The following is a 26,104-nucleotide window of genomic DNA, read 5'->3' on the forward strand; positions in this document are numbered from 1 at the left end:
CTTGATGTTTGAGCACACATTTATTTCTTAGCCTTGTTAACTTCTCATTTATTTTTATACCATTTAATTGGTATAAATGCATTTATAGTGCTATCGCTTTATTCATTTATTGTGTATGTATAGATAATAGTATATATTTGCAATACTGTTAAATGACAGCTTTGTTCTAGGTAGCATAATGGGTAGATACTTAAAAAAAAAGAAAATGTGAACAATTGAATTATGAGACGACTTGATTAGACTACAGCTTTCTAATAAGGAAATTCCAGGGGATTCTCCAGATTCTTTGGTTTGGTTAAGAATCACCTACTCCTACAGTTGGTAGTCCTTAGCCTGTTGAGTACTCATTGTGTACATAACATATTTGAAATACTCAGTTAACAAGTAGAGAAGGGAAAAAATCAAACTTGTTTACTTTTGGTAGTTTTATCCAGCTCTTGACATTTTTCCTTTTCAGTTCCTTGCTTGTGCAACAATGGACCAGAAAATTTTATCTCTAGCAGCAGAAAAAACAGCAGATGGCCTACAGGAATTTCTTCAAATCCTGAAAGATGATGATGTGAGTATTGGGAAGCAAGTTCTGCCAAAAGCAGATGCCAGGCATGATGACAGATGTAAGGGACATGTTAGAATTAATTCTGCCACTTCATCTATCCCCCACTCTCCTTAGGAGACAAGGGTTTATTTGATAACAACTCATAGATGTAACGGAGAAGGCAATGGCACCCCACTCCAGTACTTTTGCCTGGAAAATCCCATGGACGGAGGAGCTTGGTGGGCTGCAGTCCATGGGGTCGCTAGAGTTGGACACAACTGAGCGACTTCACTTTTCACTTTCATGCATTGGAGAAGGAAATGGCAACCCACTCCAGTGTTCTTGCCTGGAGAATCCCAGGGACAGGGAAGCCTGGTGGGCTGCCGTCTCTGGGGTCGCACAGAGTCGGACACGACTCAAGTGACTTAGGAGCAGCAGCAGCAGCATAGATGTAAAGAAATGGGGGAGAGGAAGAGATATGGACTACTTAAGGGCATTTGAAGAAGGCAATGGCACCCCACTCCAGTACTCTTGCCTGGAAAATTCCATGGATGGAGGAGCCTGGTGGGCTGCAGTCCATGGGGTCGCTAAGAGTCTGACACGACTGAGCGACTTCACTTTCACTTTTCACTTTCCTGCATTGGAGAAGGAAATGGCAACCCACTCGATTATTCTTGCCTGGAGAATCCCAGGGACGGCAGAGCCTGGTGGGCTGCTGTCTATGGGGTCGCACAGAGTCGGACGCGACTGAAGTGGCTTAGCAGTAAGGGCATTTGTGTATATTTATACAACTATAATTTCTTGGGAACATACAGTTTAATGAAATCAACCCAATTTGAGATGGAGTGCTTAAACAGATCAATTTTCATAAAAGAAAAAAAGTTAGCAGTTATACTTCAACAAAAATACCAGGCCCAGATAGTTTTGCAGGAGGCTTCTACCAAACCTTTAGAGATCAGAGGTAAGAGCTAGATAGTCCCAGTGCTATACAAGTTGTTTTAGAGCATATATATTACATAATGTATGTACATACATAAGGAGAGCTTCCAAGTGCTTTTTATAAAATATAACATTGATGCCCTAAACCTGATAAAGACAGCTTGAAGGGGCTTCCATTGGTGAAATGTGAACATCAAAATAATCAAGTTCAGTTATGAATTATAAACCACTGAAATATAAAGAAATCTGTGAGTCCATATTGATAAAAAAAATAAATAAATGGTGAGAAAGGTTCTTGCTTACCATAAAGTTAGAAAATCATCATTTGGCAACAGTCATGATCAAGATTGGATCAGGCAGAAGCAGCAGTGGATGCTAAATCCAGGGAGAAGTTTTTTGAACTTTTTATTTTGAATTGATTTTAGACTTACAGAAAAGTTGTAAAAATAGTAGAGTTTCCATATAGTTCTCTCCCCAGTGTTAACATCTTACATAATAATTTCAGTAAAATTTTACAAACCAGGAGGTTAATATTTGTACAATACCTTTAGTGAGACTAAAGAGTATTTGAACCCTACCTGGTAGTTTTTTCACTGATACCCGTTTTTTTTTAATGTTCCAGAATCCCACTCAGGATCCTACACTGCACTTAATTATTGTTATTTTCCCCTGATTTTCTGCAATCAGCAACTGCTCCTCAGTCTTTCTCTGTCTTTTGAGAACACTGAAGAGTTTTGATCCATTATTTTGCTGAATGTCTGATGTGTCTCATGATTGGACTCAGGACATGCATTCTTAGCAAAAAGACCACAGAAATGGCTCCATGCCTTTTCACTGTGTGTTATATCATTGGGCTTGTGATGTGCCATACCTGGTGATGCTGAATTTGAGAACCTGATATTAGAGGTTGCTGCTGGGTTTTTTCATTATCCAAGAGAAAGTGAGATGAGGAACATGATACTTGCATGGTCTTAAAGTTACTTCCACAAACTGCATACTGGTTGCAAAGGGAGGGGAAAAAATAATTATAAAGTGGGAAAATCAGGCAACACATTTGACTGGGTGATCAGACTCATACTGTCAGTGAAGGACAGATGGTATCACATGCCTCCAGGTGTAATACTCCAAGAAGGACACAGTATCACTTGTATTCTGGCCAAGAATGCATAAACTCAGTCTACTCATGAGGAAGCATCAGACAACAGAAAATGAGGAATGTCCTGTCTTATAAAAATCTATTTTGACGGTGCCATTAACTTGGTAGTTCCAGTCTGTCCACTAAAAGAAAAAATGTTAAGCCTTCCAACATAGCAAGGATACTTAATCTTACTTGGGGCTTTTCTGGTGGCTCAGATGGTAAAGAATCTGCCTGCAATGCAGGAGACCTGGGTTCAGTCTCTGGGTGGGGAAGATCCCCTGGAGATGGGAATGGCTAACCCACTCTAGTATTCTTGTCTAAGGGAATCCCGTGGACAGAAGAGCCTGGCGGGCTACAGTCCATGGGGTCACAGAGTCGGACATGACTGAGTGACTAACACACACTTGGTTTACTTTTGCATTTTAAAATGCAGTAAAAAGGTAACTGAATAAGGTCAAAAACTAAGACTGCAGATCATGTAACTAGAGGGAGGAGGACGAAACAGGAGTAGAGGACAGGAGGAGTGGGAGAGAGCCAACATTTGTTTGGAACCTGCTGTGCACTAGACCTGCACAGGGTCCTCTCTGCCTGTCATCTATTGTAACCCTTCTAGCAGTGCTTTGAGGCAGGGACTAGACACGCACAACAGGTTAGATAACTTGAGGTTGTAAAGCTAATATATGGCAAAGTGAGGATTCATATCTGGGTCTTCTGATTCTGGGGCCAGTTTTTTTCCCATATGCCATGTTGCCTTCTCTTAAAACTGAATTTTTTCAAGAAGAGTCAGGGTTTCTCAGCCTTGGCACTGTGTATATTTTAGAGTGGGTAATTCTTTATTGAGGGAGGTTGTCCTAAGCATTGTAGGATGTTTAATAGCATCCCTGGCCTACACCCATTAGGTGACAGCACCCTTCCAGTTATAACAACTAAAAATGTCTCCAGACATTGCCCTGTATACCCTGCCTGGGGTGGAGGTTAGGGGGTAACCCCTGGTTGGGAACCTCTCCTCTAATAAGGGTTATGTCAAGGGCTGTTGGAGGTTCCAGGCGGAGCAGGCAGCTACTTCCTTATTAAGTATTTAAGAAGGGAGAGATAAACTCCAGTCAGAAAGACCAGGCACATGTAGAAGAGATCAAATTCAGTGTTTTATTGGCTTCTATGGTAGTCCTTTGTCTGGATATTATCAACCTCATCTTCTCAGTTTTTTCTGGCTGCTGCTGCTTAATCACTGAATGTTTGTGCTTTTTTTATCTTTACATTTTCTCCCTGGATGATCTTACATGTTCCCATTGACCTCTTTCCTCTCTGAGCTCTACTTTGGCATATCCAGTTATGAACTTGACATCTCCACTTGGATACCTTAGGAATAGTAGTTCTGAGCCCCACATCAGATCTGCTAAATCAGAAACTGCAAGTGAGGGTCTCTGTTTTAACAAGCCCTCTGGAAGATGTAGATGCTTGCTTAATCCCAAATTTTCACCATGTCAGTAAATGGTGTCACCACCTACCCAGTTAGTTGCTTAAGCCAGAAATTTGAGTTCTCCTTGATTTATCTTTTTTCTTTATCACCACAGCCATTTCACTTCTAAACCATGAGGAAATCTGTCTTTGTCTTAGTCCATTCAGGCTGCTATAACAAAATACAGTAGACTGGGTGACTTATAACAACAATTATTTCTCATAGTTCTGGAGACCAAACGTCCTGGATGATGGTTCCAGTATGGTCAAGTGAGCACTCTCTTCTGGATTTCAGGCTTCACATTGTACCTTCATATGATAGAAAGAGCCTGAGAGCTCTGTGGGATCTCTAATAAGAGCTCTAATCCCGTTTGTGGGAGTTCCGTCCTTATACCTATTCACCTGGCAAAGTCTCCACCTCCAAATACCATTACAATGGGTCTGAAGAGTCCAACACAGGAATTTGGGGGGACATAAACATTCAGACCCCAGTAAAGTCCTCCTGATCAAGCTCTCAAATATATCTTCAGTGTACTAATTTTCAAATTAAGATGGGATTATATCCCAATAAACCCATTTTAAGTTGAAAATATTATACATTGAAAAATATCGTAAATCGGAAATGCATTTAATACACCTACCAAACATCGTAGCCTAACCTTACCTTAAATGTGCCAAGAATACTTATATTAGTCTTCAGTTGGGTAAAATCATCCAACAGCCTGTTTTTTAATAAAGTCTTGAATATCTCATGTAATTTATTGAATACTGTTCTGAAAGTGAAATACTGAATGGTTGCATGGGTGCAGAATGGTTGTAAATGTATTGGTTGTTTATCCTTGTGATCCCAAAGCTGATCACTAGCCCAGGAAAGGGCAAAAATTTGAAATATAATATCTACTGAAAGTGTATCACTTTTGCACCACTGTAAAGTTTAAAATCAAAGTTGATCCAATGTTTTAAGTTGGGGACCACCTGTACTTCATCTTACAAAGTACTTCAAACTTCAGTAGCTGTTTTTACAGTTCTGAGGACTAGAAGTCCAGGATCACAGTGTTGAGTGTTGTTGGTTCCTATTAGGGCTGTGACTATCCATTTCACGCCTCTTGCTTAGCTTCTGGTCGATTGCTGACAATCTTTGAGATTCCTGGCCTTGCATCACCCACCTGTGGTCTCTGCCTTCATCTTCACATAGCGTTCTTGCTTTGTATGTGTTTCTGTCCCAAGTTTCCCATTCTTCTAAGGACATTAGTCATATTGGATTAGGGCCTACCCATGTGACCTCACCTTAACTAATTACACCTAAATGTACACCTCACCTTAACTAATTACACCTAAATGACCCTGTTTCCAAATAAAATCACATTCTGAGGTGCTGGGGATTAGAACTTAAACATGAATTTTGCAGGGGAACACAGTTCAGCTCATGTCTTCTCTGATGACGTCAGTGTAGGCCATTATCTCTGTTGATCACAGTAGCAATCTCCTAGCGTATTTCTAGTTCATTCTTAAACCCTTCCATAGTGTATTTTCTGCCATAGGAGGAAGACTGATTTATTTTTTAAACATCTGTCATGTCCCTCTCCTCTTTTCTCTTTAGTTACTTCTATTGCATTTTGACAAAAATCTGAACTTCCTACCATGGCCTACAAGATTCTTATCATCTGGTTCATCTTGTGCCACTCTTCCTTACTACTTTTCATCCAAATTGGTCTTTAAAATTTTTTTTCAGGCCATCCAACTTGCCAAATTCCTTGCTCCTTCAGGACCTTTGCGTGTAACAATGCCTTCATCTGAAGTGTCTTCCTTTTCCCCCTTTGCATAACCAGCTTTTTCTCATCCTCCAATTCTCTATATGGAAATGTCCTCCACCTCAGAGAAGCTTTCTCCCTGACTACTCTAGCGGAAGTTGCCTCCCTTTCCTCAATTACTATCTGTTTCAGTCTTTTCAACCATTTCTTTTTCTGATTTTTTTCCTGTTATCCTTTTTGCTTCTGTCCTACTGTAAACTGAGTCAGACTATGTCTGTCTTGTTCATTCTTGTATACCTAATGCTGAGGAAGAGGAACATATTCAGAGTATTTGTTGAATGAATGTATATCCCCAAGAACATAGCTCAATACCTAGTGCTGATTAAATACTTAATAAATGTTTGTAGAATGAACGTATGAATAAATTTCATCTTGACCACCCAGTATCATCTTATGATCCACCCTCTATAATGTGAACACATATCTTATTTTTGATGCCTGGAGTTTCTGAAAGATATGATTCTGACAGATGAGCGTTTTTCATATTGGGAGTTTAGGTCATTCAAATAGGGAAATTGTTGCCAGACTTGTACCTTTTCCTTCCGTTCTTTGTAGCTGACTGACCTCCTTCAGAATCAGGCAGTGAGAGGAAAAACTGCTGGAGCACTGCTGAAAGCCATCTTCAAAGGTAATAATAATGCCACTTCTCTCTGGGTTCACTGGTATGTTTGTTTACTTTTGGCTCCTATGGCTACTCTTCATATTGCTTGAAGCCCCACTGAAACTTTTCTGTTTTGGGGATTTTACAGAATCAGTACCACTATCTTGTGGACTTAAATCTATCTGAGATTGTATTGCTAGTTTTGGAACCTGTAAAGGTTGTACTTCATAAAATACGGTTTGGTTTACTTGTGCTTTTAAGCTTGTGGAGAACGGCAATGTTTAATACTTAATCTGTGTTTAACAAGAGGCTAGGGAGCTCTGAGTTAATGAAATGGAATACCTTAGTTGACTTATTTAGAGATGCTTAATTCCCAGTGGGGAATATTTGTTTCTGTATCTTGAACAAGGGCCAGTTTTATATTGTGGCAGATTGTAACTCACAATCATTTTATAAATTGTAGTAGAATAAAATTCTATAAGCACAAATTAAAAGTGGCTTTAGACTCTTAGGAGGTTATTTTAACTTGGTTTATTTTTCTTACCCCCTCAAGTAATTGGGTCTTGCCTTGCAAGGGTTCAAAAACACATATTTAAAATTTGGAAACTTTTTAAATGACTGTTCTGTAGAAATATCAGAGACCAGGAAGTAACAGAGAATCAGGAGCTGCTGCCTGTGTATACTAAGTGAAAGTAATAAGAGTAAAACTGGGAACAGATTATCATGGCTCCCACTTGTGTAACTAACCTTATTTTTACCTTATTTAAAATCATAGATTTGGAAATCCGAGTTTCAAAGTAGCATGAATTATCGAATATTTATGGAAACTGCCTCATAACTATTTTAATCCTGTTAAATCAGTGCTGTGAAGGACCAATAGTTAACTAATGATACGTTTTATAAAATTGAGATATAATCCATGTAGTAAAAAATTCACCGTTTTAAAGTATATATTATTTTATTGAGATGTAATTGACATCATAAAATTCACCCACTTAAAATATCAATTCATCGGCTTTTAATATATTCACCAAGATGCACGCCTGTCAAAATTTTCGAGTATTTTTATTATCCCTGAAAGAAACCTTACATTCCTTAGCTGTCACCTCCTAAATTCCTGATCCACTCCAGCCCTAAGAAACCACTTATCTGCTTTCTGTCTATAGATTTGCCTATTCTGGATATTTCATAAAAGTGGAATCATACTATATGTGTCCTTTTGACTGGCTTCTTTTACTTCCCGTAAGGTTACTAAGATTCGTCCATGTTGTAACTTGTATCAGTATTTCATTTCTTTTATCTGTTGAATAATATTCCATTATCTGAATAGATCATACTTTTCCATTCATGAATGGGTGGACATTTAGGTTATCTACACTTTTTAGCAATTACGAATCCTGCTACAAATTTTTGTGTAAACACATTTTCATTTCTGTTTGGTAAATATTTAAGAGTAGAATTGCTAGGTCATATTGGACACAAGTGAAGGGACTTAGCAGCAGCAGCATCATGGTGACTCTGTGTTTAAGTGTTTGAGGACTGATGAGCTGTTTTCCAAAGCTGCTACATTGTGTTTCCATCAGTATTGAATAAGGATTCCCATTTCCCACATCCTCTGTCAACACTTGTTATTGTCTTTTTCATTCTAGCCACTCTGGTGAGTGTGAAGGGGTATCTAATTGTGGGTTTGATTTGCATTTTGCTGATGACTAATGATATTGAATATCTATTCTTGTGCTTACTGACCATTTGTATGTCTTTGGAGAAATGTGTGTTCAAATTATTTGACCTTTTAAAAATTGGATTGTCTTTTTATTACCGAGTTGTAATATTTAAATGTTCTAGATATAGGTCCCTTATTAGATGTATGAATCACAAAGTTTTTTTCCATTTTAGGTTCTTTTCATTTTTTAATGGTATCTTTTGATGCATGAAGTTTTAAATATTGATGTCTACTTAATTTTTTGTAGCTTGCACTTTTGGTTTTTATCTAAAAGATCATTGCTTAATCCAAAGTTACAAAGATTTATACCTTTTCAAGATTTCTTGAAAAGATTTCTTGTGTTTTCTTTTCAAGATTATAATCTTAGCTTTTACATTTAAAACTTTTATCCATTTTTGAGTTAATTTTTGTATATGATGTGAGGTAGGAGTCCAGCTTCATTTTTCCCCATTTTTTTCTTCTTTTTAAAAAATATTTATTTATCTGGCTGTGCTATGTCTTAGTTGCAGCATGTGGGATCTAGTTCCATAACCAGGGATTGAACCTAGGCCGCCTGCATTGGGAGCACAGAGTCTTAGCCACTGGACCACCATAGTACCTTTATTGAGAATCAATTGCCCATAAATGCGAGGGTTTGTTTCTGGACTCATAGTTGTATTCCCTTGATCTAGATGTGTCTCCTTGTGTCAGCACCACACTGTCTTGACTAGAATAGCTTTGTGGTAAGCTTTAAAATTGCGAAGTGTAAGTCCTCCACTTTTCTTTTTTAGAATTAGTTTGGATATTCTGGGTCCCATGAGTTCTCATATGAATTTTAAGATTAGCTTGTCAATTTCTGCAAAAATGGAAACTGGCTTTTTGGTAGGGATTATGTTGAATCTATCTATGGAAAGTATTGCTATCTTTATATGTCTTCCATTGATAAATATGATACATCTTTCCATTTACTTAGGTTCTTTTTCATTTCTTTCAACAATATTTTGTTCTTTTCAGAGTACAAGTGTTGCACTACTTTTATTAAATTTATTCTGAAGTATTCTTTGAGTGTGATTGTAAACGAGATTCTTTTCTTAATTTAATCTTCTCATTGTTCAGTGCTAGAGTATAGAAACACAGTAGATGAGTGTATTGATCTCATATCTTGCAACCTTCCTGTACTTGCTTATTAGTAGTAGTTTCTTTTTTGTGGAGCCCTTATAAACAGAATTATGTCATCTTTAAATAGCTGTAACTTTACCTCTTGCTCAATCTAGATGCCTTTTATTTTTCTAACCTAGTTACCTCAGTTGGAACCTCCAGTACAGTATTGAATAGAAATGCTGAGAGTGAACATCCTTGGTTTTTTTTCTGATTTCAGGGGGAAATCTTTCAGTTTTTTATTAGTAAGTATGATGTTAAGTTAGTTAAGTCGCTCACTTAGTCGTGTCTGACTCTTTGCGACCCCGTGGACTGTAGCCCACCAGGCTCCTCCGTCCATGGGATTCTCCAGGCAAGAATACTGGAGTGGGTTGCCATTTCCTTCTCCAGGGGATCTTCCCGACCCAGGGATCGAACCCAGGCCTCCCGCATTGCGGGCAGACACTTTAACCTCTGTGGGTTTTTCATGGATGCCTTTTATCAGGTTAAGGAGTTTTCCTTCTATTCCTAGTTTGTTGAGTGTTTTTTTTTTTTAATCATGAAACAATACTGAAATTTTCAAATGTATCTGTATCTGCTGAGGTGATCATGTGACTTCTATCCTTTATTCTATTTATGTGGTATATGAAATGTGGTTCATACATTGAACCAGTATTGTGTTACTGGGTTAAATCCAGTTTGGTTAGAGAGTACAGTCTTTGTTTTATGTTGGTGAATTTAGTTTGCTAATATTTTGTTGAGGATTTTTGCATCTGTAGTCACAAGGAATATCATTCATAGTTTTCTTAGAATGTCTTTGTCTGCTACTGCTGCTAAGTCACTTGAGTTGTGTCCGACTCTGTGCGACCCCATAGACGGCAGCCTACCAGGCTCCCCTGTCCCTGGGATTCTCCAGGCAAGAACACTGGAGTGGGTTGCCATTTCCTTCGCCAATGCATGAAAGTGAAAAGTGAAAGTGGCTCAGTTGTGTCCAACTCTTTGTGACCCCATGGACTGCAGCCCACCAGGCTCCTCTGCCCATGGGATTTTCCAGGCAAGAGTACTGGAGTGGGGTGCCATTGCCTTCTCTGGTCTTTGTCTGGTTTAGGTATAAAGGTAATACTGACCTCATAGACTCAGTTTGGAAATGTTACCTTCTCTTCTATTTTTTGGAAGAGTTGCTGTTAATTCTTTAAATGTTTGGTGAATTCACCAGTAAAGCCATTTGGTTCTGGACTTTTCTTTGTAGAAGAGGTTTTATTGCTAATTCAGTCTCTCTTTATAAGTCTGTTCTGGTTTTCTATTTCTTTTTTAGTCAATTTTGATAACTTTGTGTCTTTACAGCAATTTATTCATTTCATATGTTGTTTATTGTATTACTTTATTTTATTTTATTTTTCTGCAAGATTAGTAGTAATGCCACTCTCATTCCTGATTTTAGTAATTTGATTTCTTCTCTCTTTTTTTCTTGGTCAGTCTGAAGATTTTTCAACTTTGTTTATCTTTTCAAAGAAAAAGATTTGGTTTCCTTGATTTTTATTATTCTTCTATTCTTTCATTTATGTCTGATTTTATTTTTATATTCTTTTCACTTGGTTTGAGTTTAGTTTCATCTCTTTATAATTCCTTATGGTAGAAGCTTGGGTTATTGATTTGAGATCTTTTTTAATGTAGGTATTTACAACTGTAGGTTTCGTTTTAAGCTCTACTTTAGCTGTATTCAATAACTTTTGGAATGTGTTTTTTTCTTCCCATTCATCTCAAGGTATTTTTCTCTCTTTTCCTGCTGACTTCACTCAGTGATGATGTTTTAAAGTAAAGTATGTTACTTAATTGGGGTTACTGGATCCCAAAAAGCTTTAAGAAATATTAGAAGGTGTTCCTTCTTCTGCACTATAAAATTATTTTAAAAATTAATGGCATGGATGGAAGTGTACAGAAAAACAAGTATTTCAGTTTTCTGTCTAAATTAAAAGACTTTTTCAAAGCTCCTAAATATTGGCTGTTCTAAGTACCATAGTAAGTATTTTGATAATTCTGTTTCTGTATTCAACTGCAAAGCTGTTTGTTATTCCTGTTTGCCCTTCAACCTTGTAAGACTTTTTCCTTTTTTCTTTCTTTGTTTCTGTGCTACCTGTTTAAAATGATAAGGTTTACCCTGTTCTGAGGAAGCTGGAGCTCTTAAGAGACTTAAGATATACAGTTGTTGTATCCAGTTGTTGGAATCAGGGGATTTACAGAAAGAAGTAGCATCTGAAATCACAGGATTGCTAATGCTGGAGGTGAGATGGAAAACAAAACTTTTTTGGTTTTGGTTGGATTTGGAGCGGGGTTGGTTATATGTTGAGGGAGGGAAAATGTAAATGTCTCAAACCCACCATAGTTCCTACTTGTAAGAACTACCGTTCTAAAACAAAATAGCCAATGAATGAGCCATAAACCACCTAGATGTTTATGTTGCGTTTCTGGTATCATGGACATGTGTGTCTTTCAAGAGCTGGAGTATTTAAGAACATCAGGGAACTGATGGAAGATCCTGACCTTTTGAAATCCTTTACCAGAGCAGAATGATTCCCTGAATCACTTTTAGAACCCATTTTGGGCTTCAATGCCAGTTCTGTCAACTCAGCAAAAGACTGATTTTTGAAAAGAGGTATCAAACATCTAGATATCTGCTGAATGTTTTTTAATCCCATGAACTTTTAGGTTCACCGTTTTCCGGGACAGTTATTGGTTGAATTAGCCAATGAGTTTGTTAGTGCTATCAATGAAGGCAAGCTAACAAATGGAAAATCTTTGGAGCTGTTGCCCATCATTCTCACTGCCCTTGGTACCAAAAAGGAAAATCTGACTTATGGAAAAGGTAATTTTTCTTCCAATTTTAGTGGCTTTTTCTCTCTTTACTTAATTGGATTTATTCTTCAGTGTATTTTGCATTTCTAGGTGAACTAAGTGGGGAAGAATGTAAGAAGCAGTTGATTAACACCCTCTGTTCTGGCAGGTAAGTCCTTAACAATATGAAGAATTTTTCTCAGGACTATAAGTCACCAAAAAAAGGAATACCATTATTTTGGGAATTTATATCACTGAAGTTTTAGTCCATTTTTTTGTTTATGATTTACCACTATAAAAGCATTTAGTCTGTGATCGGTTTTTGAGAGAGGTTATTTGCTGTATTCTTTGTTCTAACATTATACATATAGTCTCTACTTACTTAACTGTCCATCTTAACACAGCAGTTTAGCCCTATAGTATTATTTGGAGTCCCAGGGTCTTCAAGGCTAGAAAGTCACCTTGCCACTATCTTTTATTTTGGGGCGGGGGGATATATAAGTGATATTTTTATCATTAAGCCTGATATTTGTATCTTTAAACCTGAAATACAAGTGTCTATGCTAAGAAAAAACTGCATTGTATAAGAAAGTCTTCATACATGAACATTTCAATACAGAAATTTGTGACTAACTTAAGGATACAATAATAGAGATATGTAAGTTGTGGTATGTAAGCTATAAAAGAGCCACTCCATGCAATTTATACCCATTAAAAATGAAATATATAAAGACATATAGTGAAGATGAAAGATCTTTGTGTATACATGTGTATATATAGTAAATCCTTAATACATATTTTCATATATATATAGTCTGAAATGAATAGAGTACTAAGTTACATAATACTGTGATTATACTTCAATATATTGAAAGGAACTAGATTATCCAAACCAGAGATAACTGCTTTCATGGTTCATAAGGTCTCTTACAGAAATAATTTTAAGCATGTATCAGCTCAGGTATGTTTATCCATTTATTCTTAATTACACAAAAGTTTATTCATTCCATATTGTAATGTACCTTGCATTTTTCATTTAACACATATGTTCATGTCAGCATATTACTACTTTACATCATTCTTTTTAATAGTTCCATAGTATTCTATTATTTGGCTAATCTCTAATTGTTAGATTATTTAGTTTTTGCCAGTAAATAATATTGGCTATTTGGGTTTTTGCTATTATAAAAGATGTTGCAGTTAACATTCTTTTATGTCTGGGTGACCTTTTATAAGCATGTACATGGGATATATTCCTAATAGTAAGCTGGGTGGCTCTTTGGTTATGTGCATGTTTAAAGTTGATAAGTAGTATTGCCAACTTGTCTTTCCAGAAGGATTATATCAGTGTATGTTCCACAAAATAGTATGTGAAGTGTTTGTTCACCAAAATCTCACCAGCATTGAATGTCATCAGGCTTTGATTGTGCCAGTCCAGTAGGTTAAAAGCTGGTATTTCATTGTTTTAAAATGTCATTTCTTTGATGTTATTTCCCAGTAGCAGCAAATCAAACTTGAAATGGCCCTAATTCTTTTTCTTCCTTGCTAATTTTACAAAGTAACATGTAAATAAGTTAAAATAACATAAACTTTTCTTTTTCATTTTTAATCAGATGGGATCATCAGTATGTAATCCAACTCACCTCTATGTTCAAGTAAGTATCATCATTCCCTTCTTTTTTAATCCTGCTGTGAGAACTTACCTGCTAGAAATTGAAATGTAGTAAGCTCAAATACCACTGTTCCTGAGTAAGAGTATTGATACCTCTGTTTTCTGTTACAAGATTTCCCCCCACCCTTTTTTGCTTTAATTTCTTATTTAAAGTATATGATGTTTTATTTCCAAGATAACTTTGCTGAGGTAAGCTTATTGGTTTCCTTTAAGGTTCTCCATTAGAGAAAAATCAAAAGACGCAATTAACAATATTCTGATATTTCCCAAATTGGTCTCTAACCTTTAGAATCTTTGATCCACAGGGCTGTCCCTCTGACTACAGAAGAGGTGGAATTTGTGGTGGAAAAAGTGTTGAAGGTGTTCTCCAAATTGAATCTTCAAGAAATACCACCCTTGGTCTATCAGCTTCTGGTTCTCTCCTCAAAGGTATAAATAAAATATTTTTTTAAACTCTGGTGTAATGACTAATTATTACCATTCAGCTTATTCATACTCTTTATTTTATGTACTAGGACATAGAAACTTTCATTTCACATATGACAATTTGGTCTGCTAAAAATGTCATGGTCCTCAGAGTGAACGTGTGTTATCTCTGGTCTCGTGTGTGTGGTAGGAAGAGGGATGAAGAGCTCTGAAAGGGTGGATTGTAGGCCCCTTAGAGTCTGATATTAAGATGTATTTCAAACTCTGTTTCAAAAAGTGTTTTTATGAAAGTGTTCTATAAATTCTTAGTGTGAGTCTAGCTTATAATTTATTTAAATTCATACTTGAAAATTCTTTAAGCTGATAAGTACTTTAACTTGCCCTTATTTATTTTGTTTTATTCTTTTTCAGGGAAGCCGGAAGAGGGTCTTGGTAGGAATCATAGCTTTCTTCAACAAGCTAGATCAGCAACACAATGAGGAACAAAGTGGTGATGAGTGAGTCAAAGAGTATAGAAATAAAATCATTTTTCCAAATTCATCATCTCGTTATCTACCTCTTCAGTCCCTACCTTCCCCTCAGTATAGAATTTCCCTAGTCCCCTTAGCTGCTCAGTAATAAAGTTAAAAAATAGTGTAGTCTCCTCAACTCTTTTATTTTAATCTTTCCTGGAAAACAGCAATAATGACTCTGTAGTTACAGACTTCAAAGGCATTTATTAAGTGTTTACTCTGTGCCAGAAGCTATTGGACCTGGGACAGGGATGAACCAGTCAAAGTTCCTGCTCTCCTGGAGAAATTTTAATGAGAAAAGAAAAGAAATGACAAGAAAAGTATTAGAGTGGAAAGGGCTATGCATACGTTTCAAGTGGATGACGTGACAGTGACAGCATGGCTACGTTAGGTTGAGGGGTCAGGGAAACCTGAGCAGTGCTGTGTTACCTGAAGCCTGAAGGATAAGAGCCATAATATATAGCTCAAGGAAAAGAACATTCTCAGTGGAACAGTTAGTCCAAGGGCAGGACACAGCACGGTATGGCTGGAAAAGAGTTTTTGAAGCAAATATTCGTAGAATGCTTGCTGTGTGCCAAGTACTGTTCTTAGCACTTTAAACTTCACAGCAACTCCATTTTGTCTCTCTTTTATGCATGGAGAAACCAAGGCACAGAGAAATTAAGGGATTTCCTGGGGTTATATAGCCATAAATTGGTGGAGCTGCGATTTGAATGCAAGCAATTTGTCTGCAGCATTTGTGCTTTTAATCCTATCTCAGTCGACTAACCTGGAATAACTTCTAAGTTGTAGTACTTGAGCAGTTGATGAGAAGTTGTTCTTGTATACTGAGTCAGGAAGGACTGACAGAACAAGCAGGTTTAGAGGAGAAGAAGCTCAGTTTTTACCATGGAAGTTTGAGATATGTATGAGTATCTTATATGAAGGTGCTGAGCAGGCAGTCTGGAGTTTCAGGGAGAGGTTGGGACCAGAGATACAGATTGGAAGGGACTGAAGCCTGCAGGCTCTTTAGGGTCCCTGGGGAAGTTGTGAAAAGAGAAAAGGAACCCAAGATTGAACTCGGAGAGGCATTCCACCACTTGAAGGATGAGCCAGCACAAATAATTTGAGGCCAGTGACAGTGCCCCAGGAGCTAAGAGAAGAACATGTTTCCAGAAAGAAAGGGATCAACTGTGTCAGATCTACTGAGGCTTTAATTAGGGTGAGACTTGAGTATTGATTTTGACAATGTAGAGGTCATTTTTAGCCCTTGCAAGGATAATCAAATAGCATTGGAAGGGAGGTTAGGGAGGGCACAGAAGCTTAATTGAGTTGGATTTAACTGGGGAGAGGTAAACAAGTGGAAATAATGACCATAGACAGTTCATTCAAGAAGTTTCATGAAAGGAGCAGAGAATAAGACAGTAGATTTTGTACTTTCTGCCTGCCTCCAGTGATCCTGTTAGTTCAGCCTGAGTTTTTCTATTCGTTCATATGAGCAAATGCACCATTGTCTCTTGGTCAAGCTATAGCTCAAACCTTTCTGTTGAATCTTTTAGGTACTTGGATCTTGTTACTGTACCATTGGATGAACTTCGTCACGTGGAAGGCACCATTATTCTACATATTGTGTTTGCCATCAAGTTGGATTTTGAGCTAGGCAGAGAACTCCTGAGACACTTAAAGGTAGTAACCAGACTCTTAAGGTGATCCAGAATCTCTATGAAACAAGGACATTTGAACTCAAGCCTCTTTTTATGCCGTTTAATGACTGGAAACCAATACATAGAAATACTATAGAAAGACCCTGGATCTAGAGGGTCTCTTTTTTAACTTTGAAAGTGGAAGATACATGATACCACTACATTTTTAAGCAAGTCCCTTTTTAAAACCAGACCTTAAGTGTTCTAGTGTTTTTCTGTTTGTTTTTAAAGATGAAGACTGTTCTGTAGGAAACTCAAAATTTAGCCTTAGCTCCATTATTATATGAACTTCACTCTTGACCTGTTTCCTTATTTGCGAATTGGGGAAATTGTCTCTTTCTCATAGTAAATCATGGAGTTTGGTGAAGCTAAGTCATTTTTAAATATTTGTGAAGTAGTAAGATAAAAATTAGAAATGTTTTGAACTCTTAAGTATTTTGCTACATTTACCTTATCTCACCTCTCTCAAGTATATTTTTTCTGAACCATTTAAAAGAAGAAATATTGACACTTCAGTGCCTGAATATGTCCACATGTGTCTCATAAGAATAAGGATTAATACCTTTTTATTGAATTTTTTAAGAATCCTGCTCAGTTTTCTTGTGTCTCACATTGTCAGATTTGTCTTATTGTCTCCCCATGATTAGATTCAAGTTAAACATTTTTGGTGAGAATATGTCTCAAGTGCTGTTGTGTTTTTTCTCTTGTTGGAGTCAGTGAACTTTCTCTGAAGGACCAGATAAACTATTTCAGGCTTTGCAGATGACATGGCCTCTGTCACCGCTACACTACTCTTGTAGCAAGAAGGCAGCTGGAGACAACACATGAATGAATGAGTGTGGCTCTGGGCCAGTGAAACTATATGGGCACTGAGTTTTAATTTTATTTAATTTTCATGTGTTATGGAATACTATTACTCCTTTGACTTTTTTCCCCTCAACAATTAAAAATGTGAAAAGCAGTCTTAGCTCATGGGCTGTACAAAAAGAGGTGGTGAGCTAGATTTGTCCCAGAGGCTTTAATTCTATTGCATCACATCAAAAGGCTCATAGTATCAGGCAGTCTTAGCCAAATCATTTTATTAAGACAAGGACCAGCAGTTTTCTTCACTTGCAAAGATATATGTTTCCCTTTGTAATTAGAAATTGATCCATGGGATCATAATTTGAGACATGTGAAAATCCTTTCCTTAGCAATCTTCCACACAGTGGATTTTGGTTTCCCATCTATTAATGATTCTTGTCCTAAATCAGTAATTATACTGGGAGTTGCAAAATGGTAGAATTAAAATCAGAAGTTTTTATTGGTCATTCCTCCTAGTTGGTTTTCTGTGAAAAGAGCCCCACACCTCCCTCTATTTTTTGAATATTGTTATGCAACCATGAACCTTTTAAAATTCCATGTACTCATAAACAGTACCCAGAATGATCCATATTTGGCCATTTGGATCCCTGAGGTTGGCTTATGTGTCCTTCTGACATGGCCACGTTAGTCTTTGAGCACTTCCATGGCGTAAGCTATCCAAAACACACCTGTGCTTTCCTTATTGCATCTGATTTCTCCAAGGAGCCTCAGGTCCCTTTTGTAGGAGAAGATATTTAAAGACCAAATGTGAAAAATAGCCTTTAAAGCTCCTTTATCTTCTCTGTGTCTATATACTCTTTTTTTATTTAGGTTTCTAGTAACTGTTCTTTTCAAAGAACAAGCTTTGTATTTGTTTACTGTTTTATTTTTGTTTGTTGGTTTTCTCTTTTATTCATATTTTATTTTTTTCTTTTGTTGTCTACCATTTCTTTTAGGGCTCAAAAACCTATTTTTTAACTTTATTGAGTTACAATTTATGTAATGTAGAATACACTCATTTTAAAGTATAGTTCAGTGATTTTTCATAAGTTTACCCAGTTGTGCAACAACCATCATCATAATTCAGTTGTGGAACATTTTTATCACCTTGTAAGATCCTTCATGCCTGTTTCTATAGATTTACTTTTCCCATCTTTTGTGTATAGCTTCTTTCATTGAGCATAATTTTTCAAGGTTTTTATCCATGTTGTAGCATTTATCAGTATTTCATTCTCTTTTGTTGTTGAATGGTCTTCCACTGTGTGTGTGTGTGTCCGTTGATTAGATGTCCACCAGTTGATGGACATTGCAGTTGTTTTTACTTTTTGGCTATTATGAATAATGCTGCTGTGAACATCCAAATGCATGTCTTTGTGTAGGGACGTATGTTTTCATTTCTCTTGATAGATACCTACCAGTAGAATTTCTGGGTTTTATAATACATTCATGTTTATATTTTAAAGAAACTACCAAACTCTCCTCCAAAGTGGCTACAACATTTTACATAGCCACCAGCACTGTATGAGGACTCCTTTTTTTTCCCACATCCTGGCCAACATTTGTTACTGTCTGTTTTTTTATACCTATTCTGATAGCTATAAAACAGCTTATTGGCCATTCTAATATCTTTGGTATTGCAGAGTCAGACATGACTTAGCAGCTGAACAGCAACATCAACAATCTTTGATGAAATGTCTATTCAAATCTTTTCCCCATCTTTTGATTGCATGGCTTACATAGTTTTAAGATTTCTTTGTATATTATGGGTACAAGTCCTTTATCGTGTATGTAATTAGCAAATATTTTTTTCAGTCCATGGCTTGTTTCTTAATGGTGTTTCTTTTGAAGCACCAGAGTTTTGATTTTTAATGAGGCCCAGTTTATCAGTTTTTTACTTACATAAATTATATTTTTGGCATTGTATCTGAGAAATCTTTAATCCGAACTCTTGAAGATTTTCTGCTGTGTTTCCTTTTAAAAGTTTTAATAGGCTTTTTTTTTGGTCATACTGTGTTATATGGGATCTTAGTTCCCCAACCAGGAATTGAACCTGCACTCCCTGAGTTGGAAACACAGAGTTAACTGCTGGACTGCCAGGGAAGTCCCAAAAGTTTTATAGTTTTAGCTCTTAGGTTTAGGTTTCTGATCCACTTAAGAACCTGTTTTTAAGTAGAATATGTTGTATTTTTCAGATGTAAGTTATGACTTCTTTTTGGTTTGTCTGTTCTAGGCAACACAGCAAGGAGATTTCAGCAGTATTTGTCCTTTCAGCATCGCCCTCTTGCTCTCTGTAACAAGAATACAAAGATTTGAGGAACAGGTATTTATGAGTGACTTTTGGTTTCCTTCTGTAGTTGATAAGGAGTATAAGAGCCTGTTTATCCTTTCCTAAACAATTTCACTCCCATCCTGCCAGCAGCAAATTCCCCTGTAAGAATGTAGGCCCACACTCTTCTCTGGGAGCTGCTTGAAGACTTCTTCAGATACATGATTTATACTTCTGTTTCCAACTATGTGGCAAGCCAGGGGCTGAGATGGGAATAGCGGTGGGAACATCACACAGTCCAGGTAGCAAGAATGGCAAGTTTAGCTGGGTATTCATAGCAGTCGTATTATGTTGTAGCTTTCTAAGAAATATTCCTTGACCAAGTTGAAATTAATGAGAATAGGTTTCAACTTGGTCAAGGAATATTTCTTAGAAATATTATTTGCGAGAATGAAAATGTAAAATCCTTTACCCTTTTTTCTCATATGTGTTTCCCTGGGTGTGGGTAATATTGATTTTTAGCCATTTTTCTCTCAAGTCAGGCATGTCTTCAGCTCCTTTAAGTTCTCACTGAAAGTTATAATATTTGCGTCATGCTCATCTAGTGAAACAGTTGTAGGGATATGAGTGTGTGGCAGCAAGTAGGAACAGTTACAGGGTTAAGATTCTCTAGTATGGGCTATACATTTTTTGCTTCATTTTCCTATTTCTTTCATCATGTTAGGTGTTTGACTTTTTAAAGTCTTCAGTTATAAAAAACTTTAAGGATCTTCAGCTTCTCCAAGGCTCAAAATATCTTCAGAGTCTATTTCCTAACGAATGTTGTATTTCAACCATGATCTTGGAAGTGGTAAATAATAGGTAAGTTTATGAACCATAAGGTTTAAGCTATTTAGTGCTAGAAAATGCAGTGTGGTACCATACTTATGGCCCATCAGAGAAAACTGTTGACTATAGTTGTTGACTTCACATATCAAGGTTTAAATCCCTTAAAATTGATCAAGCAGACTTCCCCTGTATCAACAGATTCTTAAATCCCAAGGCTTGATTTCTTGGCCACCTTGTTAGCAAGAATACGAAACTGAAGTCGGCTCCTTTCATACTATTACTACTCTGTTGGTCTAAGTCTTCATTGGCTTTTTAGGTAAATAAAAAAGTTTTTTTTACTGTGAACTGTTGGAGTTTGGGACTGATGGATGGAATTGAATTAGTAGTTTTAGACAACAGACTAGCAGTTTTAGGCAAATCTATCTTTAACCAAATATAGAAATAAAAATAGAAAAAATAGAAAAAAAACACTGGTTACCATCCTGGTTGTTATTTTCATGGTTAATGTTGTATTTCATTGTATACATGTATACATCGGCCGTTATAATATTCTTTACTGAGTCATGCTTTTTTTGTGGTTTTGGTTTGCTGTATTTAGCTCTGTTGACAATTTCTGTGCTTACCTGCAGATAATTTGAAGGTGCAAAACATTAATGTACTAGGAAAAAAATCACTATGAACCAATACAACCTCTAGGTTGTACTTACTCCCGTCTGTACCAATCACATATGAACTCTTTCACATTACAGATAAGACATTTTGTAGCAAAATGGATTGTAACTGCCTCTTCTCTCCAAAATGAGAACTTTAGGGCACAATTTCTCCACTTCCTTCTTGTTCAGCATTATTACTAACAAGCAATACTTACTTAGACTTCATTATTTTACTGGTTTCTTTGTTTGCATTTGTCTTTTGAATTTCATACTTTGGCCCATCTGATTTCTGCTTGGTGTTTAGTGTACCCTTCCACTATAAGGATTCATGTATTTCCTCTTGAAATGTTTTCTTCATTTTTTTTTTGAGTACTCTCTCCTTTTTCTCTTGGAATATCTTGCTCTGTATACTGTGTCTCAATTTTTCTTTCATATTTTATGTATTTTTGTCTTTTTATGTCAAGTTCTACAAAAATTCCTGGGACTTTGCTCATGGTCCAGTGGCTAAAACTCCATGCTCCCAATGCAGGAGCCCTGGGTTTGATTCCTAATCAGAGAACTAGATCCTGCATGCCACAACTAACACTTGGCACAGCCAAAATAAAACAAAAATTCCTGAGCTCACTCTTTAGTTACTTCTTCAGTTCTGTGCATTTTATTCTTAGGCCATCTGCTGAGGTTTTCACTCTATCCATCATGTTTTTTATTTCCAAAATTTCCACTTGGTTGTTTTTTCATAACAGTTTATTTTTTTGTTTCTTGTGATAATCTCTTTTCTCTGAGAATATTCATTAGACTTTTAAAATCTTCTATTTGTTCCATTAATCTTTTCCCGTAGGATTGGTTCTCTTTGTTGAGTTTGGTGCTTCTCTTTCCTGGTCGTATTATTTTCTCGTATTTGGTGATTGCTTACTTCCTTATTATTGTATTTGACGTTCCCCATTAGTTTGTCTGAGAGTGCTGTATTTATCTAACACACTCTACCTCAGTGATACGAGGATAGCAGTAGGATGTACCAGGGGCTCATCTTCTAGGTATGGTGTCTCCCTCATCCTCCAGCGTGTTGTCATCCTCTCAGAGTGCTGCTCTGCCTCTCAGGCCCCAGATGCAGTGAGGTCTTGGAGAAAAAGGTGGAGAAGGCTGATGTGTACTGAACTTCATTCAGGGGTATCCTAGCCAGTCACCACAAAAGTTGCCCAGGGTTCCTTCCAGTTCCCAGCATACCTGCCCTTGGCTTCCGCTTTTGGAGGCACCCTTTCAGTCTGCATAATGCTGTCTATGATTTCTTTTTTCCTTCTATTACTTTCATTTTTTAAGGATTCTTCATAATTTCTAGACAGTCAAAGCACCTCTTATTTTTCCACATTATCATGGATTGTATGCATGCACCACATATAGACATTCACACACGGTTATATCTATCTTTTCTGTCATTTGTAAGTATTCATGTTGGGAAAAATGGAGCATGTACTCATTTTATTATCTTGATCCCAGATCCCCAGAGTGTGACTGTTGTTAAAATCTGTCAGAATGTTATGAGAATCTATTCACAACTGTTTCATTCTTTAATGCTGTATTATAATTTGTTGCTGTTTAGCAGGTAGATGTAATGATATAAAGGTTATTATAAACATGATTTCCACTATAGTGGGTAACATTAAGTGGTATAAAATCACCAGGGATTCTCTTGCTTTCCAAAGGTTGGTTGTAGTTTTATTTCATGCTTTTGAAATCCATTCATTCATCAGTCCTATTCCTACTATAAATATGAATATGAAATAAATATGAATATAAATGTTCCTACTATAAATATTTACCAAGTGCCTTCTATATGCCAGAATTTGTGCTAGGCTCTATGAGCAAAAATATGACTACAGTGTGCTCTCCACCATAGAGAATCTCAATCTAGAGAGGAAGACAAACTTGTAAGCATATGTATATAAGTGTTGTTATTGGCATGAGGGGAATAGTAGAAGCAGAAATTAAAATGTAGTCATGAAATCTTGAATGGCAATCTCTAATGATCTGTACACTGAAATATTCCAGTTTCTTCCATATGTTACTTCATGTTCCATAGTTTCTGGATTTTCATGGTGATCTGTCAGTAGAGATTGCTTGCCTACCAATTCCCCATTACTGTTCCTCCAAAAATTCAGAATTTTGCCAGATTAAGGGTACATGAAAAGGAAAGACTCATGTGGAGTGTTGGTTATACAGGTCAGGTTTGGGAAATGTGTAACATGGCAAAGAATGTAGAGGTAAGGTGTTTTATTAAGTTTTTCTTCTTAACTAAACTTTGTTTTCCTGCAGTGTTCATAGTTGGGATCATGTTACTCAGGGCTTGGTAGAATTTGGCTTCATTTTAATGGATTCCTATGGGCCAAAGAAGATTCTTGATGGAAAAACTGCTGAAACCAGCTCAGGTCTTTCTAGAATGCCAAACCAGCATGCTTGTAAGCTGGGAGCTAATATCCTATTGGAAACTTTCAAGGTGAGACTCGAGTTCAGCAACCATTCCCTCATTTTGTTTTATTATATTACAAATAGGGCATTCACCTGGGAGTTTGGGGGACTGGGCAATTTGAGTATGTAGCAGTTTCTGAGAACAGAAACTGGGATAATAGTGGAAACATTAATAGATGCAGTTTGATGAATACTTTCTCAGTCTTTATCTGAGTTTTTCATCTATTCTAATTTCTGTTCTTTCTGACCATTTCTTAGAAGTTTGAATATAGGTTAGCTTCCTTATGATTTCCTCTTCTTCCTCCAGCAGTAAATCATTTCTGGATTTTTTTTTTTTCCCTTATACAAAAAATAATCTTTTAGGTCGCTGTAGAACATCAAACTTGAAGAATCATGCCTATTGGTTTATTGTTTTTGAAGAACCCCAAATGGGAAATTCATATTCTTTTAATTCATTACCATATTACGATTGTTATCTCAATCTAAGTAAGATCATATCTGAGGCTAAACAAATTTGCTTTGCTAGTGATTTCTGTAAGTCATCTTGACATCCATTCTTCAGTGTATCTACACACCAAAAGTATCTGCTAACAGTGTTATTTGGAGGTCAATTTAAATGTAAATCTGATGTTCTGATCCAGAAGTAAAGTGAATACCATATAATAGTCCTTGAGGGTTATGTGTTAGATACACATGACTCTTTAACAGTAATATGATTTTAAAACATTCTTAGAATAAGAGACTTAATATTTTTTGTTTTAAAATTAGTCTTTTTTTAAAATCAAGGTTCTACTTGGTTCACACAGTTGTTGGCTTTGTCACGGTATCTGTAGAACATAGAATTTACTAATAATCAAATTATTAGTCCAGAGTCTGAAAGAAATCAGTCTCTACTGAAAGTAATCAAGTTCAGGTATGAAATTTAGCTAAAGTTCAAGTAAAATTTCAAAACAGGTCTTTTTTAAGGCAACTACTCTGCTTCTAGAAACTGAGGACAGGGTTGGTGAAGATTTTCTAGATTTTTCAGGGTTTTTTATGGGCTTTTAAATTTTAATATGAAAGTTGTGCTTACTGTCAGAAATATGGACATTGACATAATAGTAGATACCTAGGTAGAATTATTCCTGTTTGCTGCTGGACCTTACTTACATGTAGCAGTACTTTCATATGATCTCTCTATAAGGCTAATAAAATTTGCCTGGTTAATGAATCATTTGAGTACAGGATGAGAATTGAATGATTCTTTCCAGATGATTCACATAATGTTTGTCTTTGAAATAAGCAGTCCAGTTTTACCCATATTCAAACTTTTGTTTATTCTGCCTAATAGGTATTAATACAATTGTAAGCTGAAGGTCACCAAGGAATATTTTATTGATTCTTCTGTTCCTTTTAGATCCATGAGATGATCAGACAAGAAATTCTGGAGCAGGTCCTCAACAGGGTTGTTACCAGAGCATCCTCCCCCATCAATCATTTCTTAGGTATTGAACTTTGAAAGGGTGGAAAAAGTTGTCAGTAATATTTTTATTTAAATGTCATAATGCTTTGGATCCTGGGAAAAAACCTTAATGATATAGTAGATTAATGCAAGATTAATGCAAGATCTTTGATTATGATGCCAGTAAAAATAAATTCATTTATATTGTCTAGGGTTGTCAAGAAGGAAAGGAGCATATAACTAATGAGTGAAACTTCTACTTTGCATCAACTTTCTCTCTTTTTCGTTTTAATAATTGTCAAGTGAGTCCTGTCCTTCTATCTACTTATTGACCTCCCATTCTCTTAACCCTTGACATTCTGACTTCATTGGTCAGAGTGACCAGTGGTCATTTGGTGACCTCTTTGGTCTCTTTGGTGACCTCTGAATTTTTTGTTTTTTTAATACATATTTCCTAATGCCTAAATCCACTCATCTTAATCACCAACTTTCTTAATTTCCTTTTCATTCTACACTATGTATAACTCTCCTGAAGTTCTCTGATAACTGTAATAGTTTGCATCTTTTATCCTGCCTTTGATCAGTTTTTCTTTCTTCTTAGAGATTGGTTTTCTTTCTTCTATCCTTAAATGTCAAGGTTCTCCAAAGTTCTATGCTTGACATTTCATTCTACTTCTTTTCTTTCTTTACATTCAGCTTTACTGAAATACAATGAGGTACAGTAATGTACACATATTTACAGTATAACAGTCTGACTTTTGGTGTGTGTGTACACCACAGTCAAGATGAACATATCTGTGTGTGCACTGAGTTTTCAGTCATGTCCAACTCTTTGCAACCTCCTGGACTATAGCCTGCCAGACTCCTCTGTCCATGGGATTTCCCTGGCAAGAATACTGGAGTGGTTTGCCATGCCCTCCTCTAGGGGATCTTCCCAACCTGGGTATTGAACCCTTATCTCCTGCATTGCAAGCAGATTCTTCACCTGCTGAGCCACTGGGGAAGCCCATGAACCTATCTATCACCCAGAAATGTTTCCTGGTGCCTTTTTCTGATTTGTTCTTGCATCTCTCTTTTCCTTCCCTGACCTCCTATCTAGTCTGGTCTGCTTTCTGTCACTATAGATTTTAAATATTTTGTGTAAATGGAATCCTACAATATGTAC

General features: G+C 36.6%; 1 protein-coding gene across 4 annotated transcripts in view; it reads left to right on the forward strand.

Moving 5' to 3' along the window:
- The window catches only part of FANCI (FA complementation group I), a 63,932-nt gene that overhangs the window by 2,849 nt on the left and 34,979 nt on the right, over positions 1-26,104 (forward strand). For 3 of the 4 annotated variants that reach the window (XM_055556817.1, XM_055556816.1, XM_055556815.1), the window contains exons 2-14: positions 458-559; positions 6,437-6,509; positions 11,473-11,603; positions 12,028-12,184; positions 12,265-12,322; positions 13,767-13,808; positions 14,131-14,254; positions 14,663-14,748; positions 16,302-16,428; positions 19,519-19,608; positions 20,279-20,415; positions 23,346-23,526; positions 24,895-24,982. In XM_055556817.1, coding sequence (XP_055412792.1) covers positions 476-559; positions 6,437-6,509; positions 11,473-11,603; positions 12,028-12,184; positions 12,265-12,322; positions 13,767-13,808; positions 14,131-14,254; positions 14,663-14,748; positions 16,302-16,428; positions 19,519-19,608; positions 20,279-20,415; positions 23,346-23,526; positions 24,895-24,982 — 1,378 coding nt within the window. In that variant the 5' untranslated portion in view covers positions 458-475. Of the gene's footprint in view, positions 1-457; positions 560-6,436; positions 6,510-11,472; positions 11,604-12,027; positions 12,185-12,264; positions 12,323-13,766; positions 13,809-14,130; positions 14,255-14,662; positions 14,749-16,301; positions 16,429-19,518; positions 19,609-20,278; positions 20,416-23,345; positions 23,527-24,894; positions 24,983-26,104 lie in introns of those variants that run through there. The other variant, XM_055556818.1, reaches the window with a different exon arrangement.

The sequence above is a fragment of the Bubalus kerabau genome, chromosome 19 (genome assembly GCF_029407905.1).
Source record: "Bubalus kerabau isolate K-KA32 ecotype Philippines breed swamp buffalo chromosome 19, PCC_UOA_SB_1v2, whole genome shotgun sequence".
Taxonomy (NCBI): domain Eukaryota; kingdom Metazoa; phylum Chordata; class Mammalia; order Artiodactyla; family Bovidae; genus Bubalus; species Bubalus kerabau.